Source organism: Paramisgurnus dabryanus, chromosome 4, assembly GCF_030506205.2.
Source record: "Paramisgurnus dabryanus chromosome 4, PD_genome_1.1, whole genome shotgun sequence".
Taxonomy (NCBI): Eukaryota; Metazoa; Chordata; class Actinopteri; order Cypriniformes; family Cobitidae; genus Paramisgurnus; species Paramisgurnus dabryanus.
The window spans coordinates 29,200,485-29,219,892 of NC_133340.1; the positions used below are offsets into that span (position 1 = coordinate 29,200,485).

Here is a 19,408-nt window from a genome sequence, read left to right on the forward strand (position 1 = left end):
AGCCTCCAAATCATCTGTGCTGATCTTACTGGATCTATCTGCAGCTTTTGACATGGTCAATCACCGCATCCTTGTGTCGACTCTCATGTCTATGGGTGTCACTGACACAGCGCTTCTATGGTTCAAGTCGTACCTCTCAGATAGGTCATTTCGGGTATCCTGGAGAGGTGACGTCTCCGAACCCCAACATCTTTATACCGGGGTCCCTCAAGGCTCTGTGCTGGGACCGCTGCTCTTTTCGATATACATGACATCCCTGGGCTCTGTCATTCGGAAACATGGCTTTTCCTACCACTGCTATGCAGATGACACTCAACTCCACTTGTCATTCCACCCTGATGATCCCACGGTTTCTGCCCGCATCTCGGCATGCCTGAGGGACATCTCACTCTGGATGAAGGATCACCATCTCCAGCTTAACCTTGCGAAGACAGAACTGCTTGTCATATCATCTGAACCAAAGATTCAGTACAACTTTTCCATTCAGCTAGGTTCCTCGACCATCACGCCTTTCAAGACGGCCAAAAACCTGGGAGTGGTCATTGATGATCAGCTTAGCTTCACAGAGCATGTTGCCAGCACCGCTCGCTCTTGTAGATTCATCCTCTACAATATTAAGAAAATTAGACCTTTCCTAGATGAGCATGCTACGCAGGTCCTGGTCCAAGCTCTTGTCCTGTCCAGGCTGGACTACTGCAATGCGCTACTGGCAGGACTTCCAGCCTGCACGATCAAACCCCTACAGATGATTCAGAACGCAGCGGCAAGAGTGGTCTTCAATGAGCCAAAGAGGGCGCACGTCACTCCTCTCTTTGTCAAGTTACACAGGCTTCCTATAGCAGCCCGCATCAAATTTAAGGCTCTGTTCCTGGCCTTTAAAACCACCACTGGGTCAGCACCCCCTTACCTTCGCTTGCTTATAGAGCCTTACGTACCCTCTCGAGCATTGCGCTCTGCCACCGAGCGACGGCTTATGGTACCATCTCAAAAAGGGAAGAAAACACTAACGCGTACCTTCTCAGGAACTGTCCCACAACTGTGGAATGATCTGCCGGTCGTGACACGATCAGCTGACACTGTAGCTGTCTTTAAGACTCGGCTAAAAACCCATCTCTTCCACCATTACCTGACTTCCTAATTACAGATTTACCATCTTTCTTTAGTTACCCTTCTCTTTATCTCTTTCTCTATTTACCTTCCTCTTTATCTAAAAAAGAGACTATTTCCAGTGCACTTATGTATTGCTGTTCTTATGTTGCCATAATTGCTTCTATTGTTTACCTCACTTGTAAGTCGCTTTGGACAAAAGCGTCTGCTAAATGACAAAATGTAAATGAAGGTATTTCTAAAGACAGAAGCAAATGGCTGAATCCACAGGGAACCGCTTCCTAATTCCTGTTGAATTATCATCTGAAACCTTTCTCAAAGAATTCACATCTACCCCCCAAGACAGTTACCCCATGGGGTGAGACAGAAGAGTCACACACCCTACCACACTTTCTCGTCCCCTTCTCCTCATGTTCTAAAAGGAAACTGTATACATTCTACATGCACAAAGAATCAGAAACTGATTTTGTTGGGTGTTATATGAAGTGTTTTAATGCAAGTGGTACATATGGGTTTATTAAATATGACAACAGAATTCAATGTTAATCTGTGACAATAAATAAGTAAACTTAACCTAATGTTGGGAGACAACTCCTACCTTAGAGATGTTGACCAATCACCCACTGTATGTATATTAGGCATCACCCCTGAATTTTACAACAACCAATCAGTACCAAACTCCTATATGCTTTGTCTCTCTGGATATTTAAGGGAATGATGTAAAATTGTTCGGGGGGTCTTTCTGTACATGGAAATTCACCTCCATGATGCTGTATCTTTGATACAGCATCAAGTATTTTATTTTACTTTGAGAAATCTGTAACCAGATATTCATCACTTGCCAGGTATGCATTATTCTCATTTGATTATATTTGTTTCCTCGTATTTGAATTGGAATGTAAATTGGCTTCTGAATTATGTTTTTCCTACCTGGTCAATAAATTGTTATGTTTGATTTTATTCTGTGTTGCTCGGTAAATGTTGACACTGCAAGTAATATTGTTGAATCCGTAGTTACCCTAAGGACTGAAATCAGGCTAGGATCGGCCCAATCCCAGTTAGATAGTGAATAATACATCAGCTGAGGATTTGTGAGATACGAATAGCAATTGGCGTTAGTTTAAGTGTACTTAGAAGTGTGGAGGCTGTGTTTCCGTTTAGAGTAACATTTCTGATTACTCTAAATAGGGTCAGCCTCAACCTCTGTTTATTTCAATATTATTCTATTCATTAATTTTGATTAGAAATAATTATTGTAATAATTAAGTGTCACCTCTAAGGGGACTCAATAAAGTATGTTTAAAGTTGAGCATGCAGAGAGCGGCCACTTAAGCGTATAGTCCAACCTCTGGCAGCGACCAACACTGATTCGCTCATGACCGTTGACCAGTATATTATTTATGAGGCCCGTACTAGGATCATGTGCGACTGTGAGAACCGAATGAACGGGTGTAATACCAGAGCTTTATCAGAATAAATAAACAAACATCCATCTAAATTCTGTACGTTTTAAAAGTAATAATCAATCCGATTTGTAATATAATATAAACTAAATCTTTGTCTTTGGAGTCAGATGAGAGATAAATATAAATAAGTTACGTAACGCCAAAACGTCATATGCAAAGCGCCGGAAAAGACAGAACGCGCTTTAATCCTTCGCCAAGCCGTTTGGTTCCGCCATTGGGCCAACGGATGGATGGGGATATATTTTTCACCCCCTTACACACTAACCAAATACTCGCAGGCAAGATCGTAAGTTATGGCAATAACTATGGATCTATGAGACCGAACGATGACTGTCACCACGGTCTTACCTTGAATGACGCCATTCTGCTAGCTCTCCTCGAGACCTAATATAAACAATGTCAGATGACTGACCCCAAGTGGTTGGTTCCTTATAAAACATCCGGGTGAACCGAACACTTCCTCTTGCCTGGAACGCCTCCGTTCATCCTGAGTGACAAGAAATGGTGCAGTTATCGTTCGGTCTCATAGATCCATAGTTATAGCCATAACTTACGATCTATTTCGACCTCACTCAGACCGTCACCACGGTCTTACCTTGGATGACTAGTGCCATCAAGGTCACGAGGGATGGAAGCACATCCTTGCTTGGCAGCCGAGAGCAGGATTGTGGACCCAATCGTAACAGGATCCGCCACATTGACTCTGTAATACCTGGCAAAGGTACAAGGCGAACTCCATGATGCCGCTGTGCATCCATTAGTGCCACCCCCTTAAGTGCTGCCCAGGATGTGGCCAGACTCCTGGTAGAATGAGCTACCAGATTCCTTGGGAATGGTAAGCTCTGACTGGAGTATGCATGTGCAATACTGTCTACTATCCAATGTTATAGGCGCTGTTTTGAGGCTGGTTTTCCAAGACTTTTCTTATCAAAACACAAGAACAACTGAGTGTGTAAATGTCGTAATGACTGTGTCCGCTCAATGTATGTGCGAAGTGCTCGAACTGGACATAAGGTGGCAAGATCAAGGTCTGCACAAGAGGGATCAGGCTCAGGCTGAAAGGCTGCAAGTTCAATCACTTGATTGATCGTACGATCATGAAGAACCTTAGGCAGGAAAGCCGGGTTTGACCCCCGAATAGTTTAGCTTTCCATCTTAGACAGTCTTCACTCACAGTTAAAGAATGTAATTCGCCCACACGTTTTGTTGAGCAGATAGCCAGAAGAAAAACTGTTTTCTTTCCTTTGAGAAATCGAGTAACCAAGACATGTTTACCAACTGTTAAACCTTCCACAATACTGTGGAAATGAGAAATAGCCGCCACATAAACCCTTACTGTGTTGACTTTTCTTCCTGAGTCTAGAAGTGACTGGAGAAAGCATAAAATCGAATCAAGACCACAATTCGTGGGGTCTAGGTTTTTGTCCTGACACCAGTTAGAGAAAACACGCCACCTGCTTGAGTAGTTATCCCAAGTGGACGGTGCTTTAGCATTGTTTATGGTTTTCCTTACTGCTTCCTCTAATTGACAAGAGAAGGGCTGAGTAGGGGCCAGACCCAGAGCTGTAACGTGGCTGGATTCGGGTGCCAGATCTGACCTTCCACTTGAGAGAGAAGGTCCGCTCTGATTGGTAGTGGCCACGGATGGCCTCGTACCAGACGTAAAAGAAGTGGGAACCAATGTCTCCTTGGCCATTTCGGGGCGATCAGTAAAATCCTGCAATATCCCAGATCCACTCGTTTGAGTACATGAGGAATCAATGGTAGAGGAGGACAAGCGTATAATAAGCCTTTTGGCCACTCGTGAGACAGTGCATCCAGTCTTGCAATGTGTTGTCTTGGCTGATGCGAACAGGTCTGTGTGGGCTTTTCCAAACAGGGTCCATATCAGATGCACCACCTCAGGGTGTAATCGCCATTCCCCCGGGAGAGGTCCAGTTCGAGAGAGGAGATCGGCAGCCCGGTTCACTACTCCGGGTATATAGAATGCCCTGAGAGAGGCGAGTCTCGGGTGGGCCCAGAAGAGAAGCCTCCTGGTTTCCTGAAGGCAGCGCAATGACCTGGTTCCTCCCTGATGATTGATGTAATAAACTGCCGACATGTTGTCGGTTCTTACGAGGACATGCTTGTCCTGTAGGAATGGAATCAATTGTCTCAAAGACAGATAGATTGCCCTCAGCTCCAGCACATTGATGTGTTCCATGGTCCAGGGGAACTTTCATGAGCCTCTGACTGATCTTCCTTGCCAGACAGCTCCCTAACCTGTCAGCGAAGCATCGGTTGTCACTACCATTCTCCCGTCTGGTATATTCCCCAGAGGAACACCCTGACCCAAGCTGCTGCTCTTCATCCATGGACGCAGAGCGTGAACACACTTCTGTGTAACCTTCAACTTCAATCATCTGTATAATTTGGGGTGGAGTTGGAATTTGTTGATCCACCACTGCAGTGGTCGTGCTTTGAGCATTCCCAGGGGTACAACCTTTATTGCTGCCGATATTGTCCCCATTAATCTCTGGAACTGTGCCAGCTCCATCCGTTTGCCTAAACGGAACGATTGCGACAGGGCCGATAAGCTTTCTACTCTCTGTGGGGACAGGGTTGCTGTCATTGTTAACGTGTTCAAAACTAACCCGACAAATATGGTTACTTGCCGTGGCTCGACATGGCTCTTCTCGTGGTTCAAGCGAAACCCGAGTTCCTGTATATGGCTGATAACAGCGGCTGTATCTCTTACAACCTGGTCCCGACTTTGTGCACAGATCAACCAGTTGTCCAGGTATGGGAGGATCTTTATACCCACAGCCTGGAGAGGGTAAAGGGCGGCTGACACCACCCTTGTAAATACACGTGAAGAGAGGGAAAGGCCGAAAGGAAGGACCCTGAATTGATATGCTTGAGCTTGGAAAGCAAAACGAAGGAACTTCCTGTGATCTGGATGAATGGGCACATGGAAGTATGCATCCTTGAGGTCTAGCATTGTAAACCACTCGTTTGGCTCTAAGGCTTCCAGAATTTGGGCAGTGGTCAACATCTTGAACGGCAACACTTTTATGTACGCATTCAGGCGTCTTAGGTCTAAGATGGGTCGGAGACCACCATCTTTTTTGGACACAAGGAAATAGTTTGAATAAAACCCAGTGTGCTGTTCGTAGGGTTGTAGCGGAGTAATCGCCTTCTTCTCCAGGAGTGTTGCTATTTCCTTGGATAAAATTTCTGCCTGGACTGAGTCTTTTACCACAGTTAAGTGAATCCCTGAAAATGAAGGGGGTCGTCACCGGAACTGGATTCTGTACCCGCTTTTTATTGTAGCGAGTACCCAACGATCTGAAATTTTCTTCTCCCAACTGTCCAGGCATAGCTGGGAGCAGATTCCGGCCGCTCTCCCAGGATTGCTATGCAGTTCCCCCATAGGGGCCTGAGCCCCTCGGGTTTTGCTTCTTTTGGGGTGCATTTCTCCCTGATGTACGAAAACGAGACATTTGTGAATGCCGAGGTGCATGTCTGGCACTTTGGCTGCTATTAAACCTCTGGGAATAGGTATTCTGCCCTCTGTTGAACTGCCATGATCCTGGCCGACTAAAATGAAGATGATAAGAGGGCTGAAAGCCTCGATATGACTGTCTAGTTGCCTTGACGGAACCAAACTTGCGTTGTACTGAATCTCTTCTACGCCGCGCTTGCTCCGCTTTATCCAGTGTCGTCTGGGAATCTGGATGAAACACACGGCCTGGTGTGACGGGCATGTAGGTCAGTTCCTTCCTGATAGTATCATGCAGCGATGTCTGTGCTAGCCAAATCTGTCTACGAGAAAGGATTGCAGATGACAAAGAAGCCCCGTGCGTAACCAAGGCTGCATCGACCAAACCCATAATGTCCCGATCCTCTGGATTCACAAGTTTCCGTAGAGAAGCTAAAATTATGGCTAAAGCATTACCAGACCGGGTTGTAGGTTCGACACACTAAGTTGTCGGTTTTCTCACACTCTTTCCGGGGACAGCGTGGGTCATCCGTTACCCGGTCTAGACCCAAAGATGTTAAAAATGCCATTTCACGCTCTACCGCTGGCATACCCCCCATGCCTGTTTCTGCAGCTATGCTGGTCTATGCTGGTTTGATGCAGGTTTAGCCGGTGGTCACCATCTTGGATCCACATGTGGTGGCTGAGGGCTTGGTCCGTGTAGGCCGGGGAAGCTTGACGGGGTTTTTGGGGGAACAACAAAGGGTGGCAGGACAGAAGGGGACAGGGCAGGGTTAGAGGGTTGAGGGGAAACAGGAAATGGGTTAGGTGAGGGTGAGCCGGAAACAGAGGGTGGTCCGGGGCTCTTCGGGACAGGAGATGAGCAGCTGGATGGCATTGAGATAGTTACTGAGGAACAGGAGGAAGGGCAGGGTGGTGAGGGTGTGGCTGACGGTGAAGACAAAATAGGGACCAAAACAGGGGACGCTGCGACTGGCAGCGGAGGCGAGACAGGAGCCAAGACAGGAGGCGCTGCGGCCAGCTGGAGAGCCCAGACAGGGGAGGGCCTGCGGTGTATTTCTTTAATTTTGATGATTATAACTGACAACTAAGAATCCCTGGGTATTTTTAAATCCCACCTTAAAACGTACTTTTTTAGAGTAGCTTTTATGTGATGGTGGGAAGGTGATTATGGGAAGGTGGCGCCCTTCCGCAACTTTTTAAAACCGGAAGTATTGCCCTATGGCAAGCTGCTGCATGTCCGTGTCTGTTTTAAAGATCGCTCTGAATGGGATCTCTATGAAAAGTCCGTCATAAAAATGGAATTATCTCTGCTTTTTGCTCAAAATATGGTGTTTTTGCAAAAACCTACCCATATTCAAAAGCTGATTGCAAAAGAACCCCTAAAGGTAGGATGAAACGGGTTTTTTTTTTGTTTGAAAGCAGAGGGTCTGTTCTTTCATTTGGTATATTGTATGTTTATATATTTAAAGAAGAACATTTTCTGGAAGGCATTAAACTTTGGTGAAAATCATGAAAAACGCTGGCGCTGGCTGGCAACTTTTTTTTAAAAACGCTGGCGGTGAAAGAGTTAATATTCTCTCTTTCTAGCGCTTTGAGATGCTGCTTTTAAAGGCGCAATATAAAATAAAGTTATTATTATTATTATTATTAACTAAGGAAAATCCCAAATTCAGTATCTCAGAAAATTTGAATATTACTTAAGATCAATACAAAGAAAGGATTTTATAAATCTTGGCCAACTGAAAAGTATGAAAATGAAAAGTATGACCATGTACAGCACTCAATACTTCGTTGAGGCTCGTTTTGCCTGAATTACTGCAGCAATGCAGCGTGGCATGGAGTCGATCAGTCTGTGGCACTGCTCAGGTCTTATGAGAGCCCAGGTTGCTCTGATAGTGGCCTTCAGCTCTTCTGCATTGTTGGGTCTGGCGTATCGCATCTTCCTCTTCACAATACCCTATAGATTTTCTATCACTTTGAATTAATGTAATTCTGCAAGCAGTCTACAGCAAAAATTCTAGTGGAAACGGTCAACATTTTTTTTTTTTTGTTGATTCAATGTTTTATTTTTTAGAGTGTAGCCTTCAGCTCTTCTGCATTGTTGGGCTGGCATATCCATACTGTCTTACAAAAATTAAGACCTTATTGTTTGTTTATGCAAGCACCAAAATACGACAGGCACTTAGTGCCAATTGGGCATTGTTTAAATGCCACGTCCTACCTGAGCATTGTTTCTGACCATGTCCATCCCTTTATGACCATCCTCTGATGGCTACTTCCAGCAGGATAATGCACCATGTCACAAAGCTTGAATCATTTCAAATTGGTTTCTTGAACATGACAATGAGTTCACTGTACTAAAATGGCCCCCACAGTCACCAGATCTCAACCCAATAGAGCATCTTTTGGATGTGGTTGAACAGGAGCTTTGTGCCCTGGATGTGCATCCCACAAATCTCCATCAACTGCAAGATGCTATCCTATCAATATGGGCCAACATTTCTAAAAAATGCTTTCAGCACCTTGTTGAATCAATGCCACATAGAATTAAGGCAGTTCTTTTCTGAAAGAAGATTAATATTCTCAATGTTGTGTTTGTGTTTACTGTTAGTAGCCCTGAATGGATAGTGATACAGATTTTATACAGCTGATTTTGATTAATTCAATTTACGTATATTTTGTCAACATTACGTGTTCAAAGCACATTTCACTAAAGTTAAAAAAATAAATAGTTTAAAACGCAGTGATTCCTTAAATTCACACAAAACAAACAAAAAAAAATAGTTTTCAACAAGGGTGATTTCTTAAATTTACACAAAACAAAAAAAAAATAGTTTTCAAACGCAGTGATTCCTTAAATTTACACAAAACAAACAAATAGTTTTCAAACGCAGTGATTCTTAAATTTACACAAAGTGGGCCACATCTGGGCCACAGTCTTTAATTTATCCTAAGTGCCTGAAACTCACATTTCTTAATAGAGAGGGATGTTGTTTTGATGACATTTTTTGTAGGCCAACCCAGAAGTTAGTTGGACAAAAAAAACCCATTCATTTTCCCATAGAATTTTGCATTATTGCAAAAAATAAGCTCTATAATTTTTAGATTGGTGAGGCAATAATAAACATTAATAGCTCTTTTATTTTAACATAGAGAAAATAGCAATAGCTCCTTCTCTCACCAGCCGCTGCTGCTATCAAGTCGATCATGAGCAAGATAAACAATCTGATCAAGTGCTTTTAGAATCAGAACATCAACATCAGGATTTGTGTCGATCTCATCATGGTAGTTCTTCACTGGGAAGATGTTGCACATTGGTACACCAATCAAGTCACTGCACGTCTGCATCTAGAAAACATTATTTAAATTAAAAAATCAGACTGTGGCTCAGTGAGATTCTCAACCTTTATCACTTTAAACCATCCACTCACCACACATTTCTAACAAATAAAACATACTGTAAAAATTAGTGTAGAAATCACAGTATTACTGGCAGCTGTTTGCAGTAATTTACTGTAGATTTAAATGGATGATATTTACTGGCAAAAGTTTATTCAAAGTTAAATGTTAAATTCTAAACAAAGACTTGTTAATGAACATTAATCATTAACAAATCTTTGTATTTACAGAATAAAACTGTAAAATAACAGCCTTATGCAAAGCATTCTGGGAACCAAAATCTGAAGGAATCAATCTTTACCACCATTGTACTGTTTTCAATGCAATCAAATATAATTTCATTAGTTTTAATTATTATTATTATTATTATTGGATGATTGATTTTATTTCTCTAACACCTGGAGGAAATTAAAAAAATTATGAAATGAAGAATATTAATGAACCTGTTATAAAACCATTTGACAGAGTATTTACACTTAATGATATTTTTATTACAAATTTAATTTGTATCAAATTGTAAAAAAGTGGTCAGACACAATTATAATGGTATCAAAATCAACCACATGACAGTTTAATGTAATGTTAACTCATAAAGCTGAGTAGTTTCTTATTTTTGATAACTTATCTGCTATATCATGTTTATGACACATTTATGATAAGTTATGATGTATTGATTTAAATCAAGTTGTCATTGCAAAGACATCTCAAACAATGTCATCTTTACATTAAAAATGACACAATTGAGCGAATAACCCTTAACGACAGTTGTCATATACGTGCATAAAATCAGGTCATGATTATGAAGATGTCATGTCAGTCTTATGAACACCCCTTCAAGTAAAGTGTTATCCTACATTTTTCATATCAGAAATGAAATAGATTAAATTAATTGATGATGTACCTTCTCTTTGATCTTCTTGCTGCGATACACCTTTCTTAGATCATTCTTCACCACTGGACATGCTTCATCTATTTTGGTCATGACAATGACTTGAGGAATATCTACAATAATGTCACAGAGGCAACGTTAGACAAACATCATATATAATATGTCAAACATCAGGACAAAGGTCAAGTGGATTTGAAAGAAAGGTGGAAATAATATAACACAATAATATTAAACAATTATATTTATAATAAAACATTCTCAATATAGCCACTAAAATCCTTTCTAAGACTCAACTTATGTTTAATGGGAATACTCAACTTAATACAACAGCCAATTGCAAGTCTTCAAGTACACACCCCTCAATATTTTATATTGTGTTTTAAAAGTAGTTTTGTTTATTAAAATTTTATTAAAATGAATATGCAATTTTTGGATTTAGTTTGATATAGTAGATTGAGTACTTTAGGCTACAGATGGACGTATGATTATTGCTATCTGATATATATTGATACATATAGTCCTAGATGTTTTGGTCCTCCCAATGTTCAAGCTGTGGTTACAACAACCTCTGTAAACCAGAATCATCATATATCAAAAATAAATAATTACGCAGTAACCTACACATTAAAATACATAGGAATTCTGCAGATAAAGGCAATTTTAAAAATATGAAGTGATGGTCTTATGGCCTTGCTTTTTATGAATTGTTAGGTTTGTACACTCTCAGAAATAAAGGTACAAAACTGTACCTTTTCTGTCACTGGGGCTGTACCCTTTCAAAAAGTGCAGCTTTGCATCTAAGGTTTTAATTTTAGTACCTCAGAAATACATTCTGTGACCAAAGAGAGCTTATTAGTACCTCAAAAATGCATTTTAGTATCTCAAAGGTACATATTGGTACTAAATGTTTACATATCTGTATCTAATGGTCCATACAATTACCTTTTTAAAGAGTGCTGTCCCACTGACACCTAGGGTACATATTTTGACTTTTTTCTAACAATGTAGGTCCTTAAGGTACGGTAATCTACCCAAAATGTTATTCTGTTTTGTATTCCTGTAAAGGTATCAAACGGAAACTTAGGGTACAGCCCCAGTGACAGAAAAGGTACAGTTTTGTATTATTTCTGACAGTGTAATGAACATACATTATACACTGGTGTAAAAAAGTATTTGCTCCCCCCCCCCCTTCTTATGTTATTGCATATTTGTCACAATTTAATGTTTCAGATCATGAAACAAATTTAAATAATCAAAGATAACACAAGTGAACACAACATGCTGTTTTAAATGAATAAACAGCATGTGTGATAAAAATGTGAAAATGTGTTTGCCCCCTAAACCTAATAACTGGTTGGGCCGCCCTTAGCAGAAACAACTGCAATTAAGTGTTTGCGTTAACTTGCAATGAGTCTGTTACAGCGCTGCGGAGAAATTTTGGTCCAGTGATTGAAGGGTTTTCGAGCATGAACCCCCTTTTTAATAGGATTTAGGTCAGGACTTGACTAGGCCACTCATAGGTCTTCATTTTGTTTTTCTTCAGCCATTCAGAGGTGGACTTGCTGGTGTGTTTTGGATCATTGTCTTTCTGCAGAACAAACAGATGGCTGGACAGTATCCTTCAGGATTTTTGGTAGACAGCAGAATTCATGCTTCCATTTATCACACCAGGTTTTCCAGGTCCTGAAGCAGCAAAACCAGACCAGACCATCAAAGTACCACCACTGTTGGTATGATGTTCTTTTTCTGAAATGCTGTGTTATTTTTACGCTAGACATAATGGGACAAACACCTTCCAAAAGAGTATTTTCCCAAGTCTTTGGGATCATCAAGATGTTTTTTGGCAAAACTGAGACGAGCGTTTATGTTCTTTTTGCTCAGCAGCGGTTTTCTTCTTGGATCTCTGCCATGCAGGTCATTTTTGCCCAGTCTCTTTCTTATAGTGGAGTCATGAACACTGACCTTAACTGAGGCAAGTGAGGCTTGCAGTTCTTTGGATGTTGTTGTGGGGTCTTTTGTGACCTCTGAGATGAGTCATCTTTTCGCTCTTGAGGTAATTTTGGTTGGCCGCCCAGTCTTGGGAAGGTTTTCCAATGTTCCATTTTTTTGTCATTTGAGGATATTGTGGTTTGCTGTCCCAGAGCAGACTGATATATCTCAATTACTTTCTTTCTTTCTTATTTGTTACTGAATTTCTTTGAAACTCAACATGATGAGTAGCTTTTAGTGATGGGTCGTTCGCAAACGAGCGGCTCTAAGAGCTGATTCTTTGTAGCGAACGAGCAGAGCCGAATCTTCAGACGCAGGCAGGGGAGCCGAGCCAGAAGAGCCGAATCTATAAAAAGAGCCGGACTGCCATCACTAAAATGTAGAGCCGGAGCTTGAGCCGAAAGAGCCGAATCAATGGAAAGAGCCGGACTGCCCATCACTAGTAGCTTTTGAGGATCTTTTGATCTACTTCACTTTGTCAGGCAGGTCCTATTTAAGTGATTTCAAACAGGTGTGGCACTAATAAGGCCTGGGTGTGGGAAGAAATTAGAGAAATTGAACTCACCTGTGATAAACCACAGTTATGTTATGTTTTAACAGAGAGGCAAACACTTTTTCACACAGGGCCATGTAGTTTTGGATTTTGTTTTTCCTTAATAATACAAACCTTAATTTATGTTGTGTTATTTTTGACTAATTTTTAAATTTGTTTGATGATCTGAAGACTTTTGAAAGGGGGGCCAACACTTTATCACGCCACTGTATATGCATTTGAGACAAATGATTATAATCCAAAGTTATGAAAACAGTAAACAAAGACATTCAGCGTTCCGTTTTACCTCTATCACTGATTCTGTGGCGAATGATCTTCAATTTGTCAATAAGTTTCTGGTCCGTGAATAATACTGTATCAGCAGCTACGACATAAACCAGACAGAAAGCCTGGTCAGATAGGTTGGGGTCACTGATGTAATGTTCCTTCCCTTGAGCGATTGGCTCCGACTCATCAAACTGAATTATAAGATAAAACATACAAAACATTAGACATACTGGACACAAACAACTTTTATGATAAAGTGTATTTCTTACAAAAATTGTTGTTTATTACTTTATAGCCATCCTTCACATGGCCAAATACAGCATTGATGACGTCCTCTGGTTGTGACCCAGCCAACACTTTAGATTCTAAGCCCATTATGTCTGTGAAGACATAGGGCAGGAACTTGTCTCCACTTTTAACGCGGGATGCTTTGAGCTACAAAGACCAGAAATTAAGCACCATTTACATTTGCAAGACACTTTTAACGTGTATTTTACTAAACATACAAGAAATGTAAAATTACCTAATTACTTAGTTTTAATATTATGTTTCTTTTAATGATAGGCTATTTGAGAAGAACGAGATGACAACCTTTCTTGTAAAACTTTTACTATCCCCAGCAGATGAATTTACTAGTGCTATGGAGGTGATCCGTTCTTGAAAGACATTATTGATCGAGTTTATAAAGCTGGACTTTCCTGCACCAATTTCTCCAGCAACCAGGATCTTGATGTACTTCACATCTTCATTACTGGGAGTGAATTCTTCCAGCTTCTTTTTCAGGACATCTCTCTGACTGTCAAGAGTAATAAAAAATATAGTTGGAAAATCAGAAAGGTAAAGTTTACCTAAAAAATATCTACTGTGTTATATAATCACTTACTTCCAATCAAACTTTCTCCATGGTTCATTAAATTCTGGTAAAAACAGATCAAAAAATCTTTATGTTCAGTGTGCTCTAATATTAACACCAATCATATAAATACTCCTTTTATGTCATAATGAAAAGAGTCTTACCTGGTTGAGGCTGTGGTGGTACTAATAGTTTTGAGTCTACGTTACCGGCCATATTTGCAAAACCTTCAGGAAGCAATTTCAGTCATAAGTCAAAGTGGGGGAAGATTTATATCTTTAAAATAGCTTGCTAACATCATTATGCCATATTCCCTTCAAAGATCAGAACTGATGTGCATACTAGGAGTTGTGTCTCATACTGTGGTGGATTAAAATACAGCAATGAATAATAACGTTTGGAGAATTCATCCTGAACAGAAGAGTTGTCCTCAAATCAATCCTCAATAAGGCCTAATCCTTATGTTGTTAATCATTGGTTTATACGTGCAACATGGCCATTACGAAAATTAACCATGGTTTTACTACAGTTAAAAAAAAAAAACATGGTTACTGTAGTAAAACCATAGTAACTACAAAATAACCATGGTTTTGACAATCATGGTTTTCAAAAACCATAGTTAAACTATAGTAAGTGTAGTAAAACCATGGTTTTGCTGATAGTAATCAATACACCAAAAAACCATGGTTACTACACTTTTACAACAATAAAACTATGGTTAATTTTCGTAACGGGGTGCACGCAATTTTAATATTTATTACATATTTTTTATATTAGCTTGATTCTTAAAATGTATGTTAACATTTTAAATAATGATAAAAATATTAACAAGTAAAGTAACATAAAATAATATAATAAAAATAAATAAAAAATTTAGTAGACTTTCCGTGCCCCAAAAAATTTCATTAGGGTTGGCCAGAGGGGGCCATAGCAAATCATTTGACTTAAAAAAAAATAATAAAGGCTACGGTAAAGACAGCACAGCACGCAAAATTATCTCAAAATGCAGTGATTATACGAAGTCTAGTTGAACATAAGCAGTTAAGAAATCAAACCTGTGTGTAATAGTGGGCTATATTGGATCCGTGCACTTTTAAAGTAGCATAAAGGATCAAGGCAGTGGTGTATTGGTGTCTGGAGAAGTGGGTATACTATTAATTTATGCCCCCTGTAGAAGTGGGTATACCCCATGCCATCAAATAAAGAGGTGGGTATACTCCGTATACCTGCGTATACCCTGCACTACACCACTGGATCTAGGCTATATTTAATTTATACAGACTATGTAATATAATTTTACATTTAACTACTTAATTCAGTTTCTGTACTGTACCTGACAACTTAAAGACCAACCTAAAAAACATGTACAAATTTTTGTCAAAACCATGGTTATTTTGTGGTTACCATGGTTTTACTACAGTAACCATGGTTTTTTAACTATAGTAAAACCATGATTAATTTTTGTTAGGGTAACGGTAACCGTAATCATTTCAATAAGAAAGCATTTACAGTGTCCGCGCCTGCGCGTATTCGGGGTTGCTTTGAAAGCTGTGTGGAAGCTTGCGCGTCGTATTGTAAACTTAAAATTAAAGTGAATATTTTAGATTTATTTAAAATAATTAAAAAAACAATTTATGATATAATATATTACTGATATATTCCGTTATGTTATGTTGTATAGCCTGACTGTATTCCTTTATTTTAAAATATACAGTAGCCTACAACACCATAATATGGGCGTAATGTTCTCCAGCTCATCTTGACAGACAATAAAACAGCTGATTTCAGACCCATTAAAACTAACATTGAAATAAATGTAATTTGAAATTGCTTACCTTGGTTTGTTTTCAAGATATGTAGAAGGTCTATATGCTGTAAGTCTACTGGTGTTTTTCTCCTGTGTGAGTGATAACACACTGATGCTGCTTTATTTATAGGAGGGGGAAGTATCTGTGATACTTTCACTTTCATTATAATGTTACATTAATACTTTGATCAATCTGATGAAAACACCCAACTAAACCAGCCAAGCTATGTATTGATTTTGGTTGGACTGCACTGTTAAATTGACAGTGAAATCTGAGCAGTGTTCTTGCTGTATTAATGTCATACTGTGATCTGCAATGCAGTATGAGAGGAAATAAACCTCTCGCATAGCACTTAGTACAGCCTTTATATATAAATATACATTAACTGTAAACTTCACTTAAAGTTGACCTTTTACTGAAAAATGTTGTGGTTTAAGGACAAGTGGGATTGTGCCTTTATGCCATTTGACCACATGACTGTCATTCAGTATTACACTGGATGTTATAGCAGGCTAATCTTAAGATTGATTTGTGTTTTAGATCATTTAAACATGCTTTTGTGGTTTGGTGTCAACAGTATTTGTGGAAGATTTTTTTTATTTTATTGCATGTTCACTAAACATTACATAAAAGAAAACATACAACATTACATAACATATATAACAGGGGGAGATGCATAACAGACCTTACTACATTAACATACATAGCTTACACAGAGAAAAAAAACACACACAAGAGAATGATACATTTCCATTACAAGCCACACGAACCAGATCATCATAAACTATATTTGTGGAAGTTTATTTGCTTGTAAAATGCCTTAAATCATTGTCACTGGTTAAGCATTTACTTCATTGCACATAAAGGCAGCATGAGACTTAAGCCATAAGTCTTTATTTTTATACCACCATGGTCATCATTTTCCTCGCTTAGAATTATTAAGTAAGCAAAATTTCAGTGCAAAAGGTCATGGGTTTAAAGCCAGGAAACAAACACACATACTTGTACATTGTTAGCTAATTAACTAACCAATGTTAACAAATACAACCTTAGTGTAATGTGTTACCTATACATTTCAGACTAGCAATGCTATATAAGACAGATAATGTATTAATCTTTTAAATAATTACCCAAAGTAAAAAAATGGGTTGCAGATGTAACACCAAAGCTGACTTCACTTGATAAGAATCATTGTTTACATTATTACACCATTGTCATCATTGTTTGAAACAGGAAAAGTTATGAATAAAATTAAAAATAGACCTGTTCCTAAATAATTCAAAGACCCAAATCACTTTCAGTTTCTGTTTCCTTGAAAAGGCAGGACTTACAGGATCTCCACAACATTACAGAGACAGACCACTTATAACTCAGGATGGAAAGCCCCCCCCTCCAAAGTTAGAAATTTAGTCAGACATATTGTACATACATATATTGTATAATGACATGTTTATTATAGAGTTGGTGTGATAAATCGCGCTATGCATCGATAATGAAATGCCAATGCAATGTTTGCACAGCTCTACAGCTCTTTGATCAGTATAAAGTCCTTATCAATCTAAAATCACTGTGAGTTTATAACTTATTTATTTGAAAAAACATACAATAACATGCAGAGAAAAGAGCATCTTTATAATTCTTAAGATGTTTTAGGTGGTGACAGGCTTAATGTCACTAGTTATCAAGTCGATCCTGAGCAAGATAAAAAAAATCTGATCCAGTGTTTTTGGAATCAGAACATTAACATCAGGATTTGTGTCAATCTCTTCATGGTAGTTCTTTACTGGGAAAATGTTTAACATTGGTACACCAATCGAGTCACTGCAGGTTTGCATCTAGAAAACATAACATCATTAAAAAAAAATTAATCTGTAGATCAGTGAGATTCTCAACCTTTATCACTTCAAGACCCCCACTAATACAGCTTGTTTTAACTAAACAGATGTATATCATTTAAAAATAACCAAACCCTAATAAACATCTTGCTTTTTGTCTTTTTTTTGACAAACTAAACACCCTCTTAAGGGCCCCTTGATTTTTTTGGTAACACTTCATTTTACGACCCGCAAAGTACCGCGTAATTAAACCGAATTTACAGCTTACCTATTTGTAACAACAGAGTACCTCTACAGTACGTACTTGTAGTTATAAGGGAACAAATAATAGCAACTTGTACCTCTTTGATCTGTATATGTATACATGAGTTACCAGGGAACTCTTAAATTTGCGGGCTGTAAATTAAAGTGGGGCTTATTCCCCGATTGTTCTGTGTATGTACCAGGTAACTCACATATTTGCGGGCTGTAAACTAAAGTGGTGCTTTGTTCACCTCTTGTTATAAATGTTATAGGGTAAATACCATAAACATACAGAATATTGTTATTTTTATTTTAAAACAACTTATTTCAAAACATCTTTAAAACACTATAATTAAGACAACACTTAATGTTTATTATCACATAACTTTTATTTAAAATAAAAAGTCATGACAATTTTTCATTGTTTTTGCGGCTTGGCTTCCTCTGTTGGTGTTCTTGTCCACTCGGATGATGAGTTGATGTCGTCTCACAAATTCTGTTCTGCATAACATATAAAAAACATAAATGAAAGCCTTCAGTAAATGTTTCTTCACTGTGCCTTGAAAGAAACAGAGTTTTCTGAGCCAGTTACGTTAATAACTTTAGGCTAACTTATGTGCTAGCTAACCTGCTACCGTTAGCTAGCAACTTTCTTGAAAAAACATTGTTTGAAATGCGTGAGTCATGTATTAACAAAACCAGTCACCTTATCCAGCATGCGGATCCTGCTAACATCACTCGCAGCCGTACTCCACTGTGTAGAACGTTTTCAAAACCTCTTAAAGAGTAACTAAACCCTAAACCAACTTTTTTTAGTTAATGATCTGTAAGAATGATGTTTTATTAGTGCTGTTCATTGATTTTAGTAACTTTTTTGCCATTTGGATATAAAGTGTTTCAATACTGCAATAAAACGTGTAAAAACGTCTGAGTGCTGCCCTCTTCAGGTTGAACGGTGGCTACTGCAGTTGAATTTTCCTATTGGGTATTGGGTCCAAAAAATGACTCGTGACGTAAGCAGGTTTAAGCTCACCACGCCCTTGTTACGATCTCACCACACACTTGATACGAGCTTAGTTCGTCCCCTCTATCTCCGTTGGGATCTTCCCACTTTTCTTGCATTTTTCAAATATTACCAGTGGGCGGAGTCAGGCTCTGACCAGGGGTTTAGTTACGCTTTAAAGAAATTTCACCTCAGGATCGCGTTCCAGCAAACCTCCTGCAGACGGCCGCGCGCTCTACACTTGCGCAGTAGCCTACGCATGTAGTCGTCTTTTGCTTTAGCGGGAGCTGATATTTGCTGTTGTTTCATTCTGGTTTGCCATTGCATAAATTATATTTGGCTAAAATACTTGTGTTTACAGTAAATAAATTGCAAAGCACCACTTCAAATATGTCCGCAAATGTAGGAGTTTCCTGGTAAATAGGGAATAAGTTGCTATTTTTATTGTACTTACCTTAAAAAAAAGATAACCACATTAAATCAGCTTGACTTTTGTTATTAAAAGCAAGTAA

The 19,408-nt window shown here is 39.1% G+C and overlaps 1 protein-coding gene across 11 annotated transcripts in view; it reads right to left on the minus strand.

The window, feature by feature from the left end:
• LOC135735638 (interferon-induced protein 44-like) overlaps positions 1 to 19,408 on the minus strand; it is a 104,594-nt gene that overhangs the window by 41,453 nt on the left and 43,733 nt on the right. Inside the window, exons 1-8 of one of the 11 annotated variants that reach the window (XM_065254102.2) lie at positions 15,843 to 15,930; positions 14,172 to 14,234; positions 14,038 to 14,071; positions 13,746 to 13,950; positions 13,443 to 13,589; positions 13,174 to 13,345; positions 10,358 to 10,458; positions 9,093 to 9,405 (exon numbers count right to left, since the gene is read on the minus strand). The exons of 9 other annotated variants lie outside the window; for them this stretch is intronic. In XM_065254102.2, the coding sequence (XP_065110174.1) occupies positions 9,235 to 9,405; positions 10,358 to 10,458; positions 13,174 to 13,345; positions 13,443 to 13,589; positions 13,746 to 13,950; positions 14,038 to 14,071; positions 14,172 to 14,223 (882 nt within the window). In that variant the 5' untranslated portion in view covers positions 14,224 to 14,234; positions 15,843 to 15,930 and the 3' untranslated portion in view covers positions 9,093 to 9,234. Of the gene's footprint in view, positions 1 to 9,092; positions 9,406 to 10,357; positions 10,459 to 13,173; positions 13,346 to 13,442; positions 13,590 to 13,745; positions 13,951 to 14,037; positions 14,072 to 14,171; positions 14,235 to 15,842; positions 15,931 to 19,408 lie in introns of those variants that run through there. One more of the 11 variants, XM_065254098.1, reaches the window with a different exon arrangement.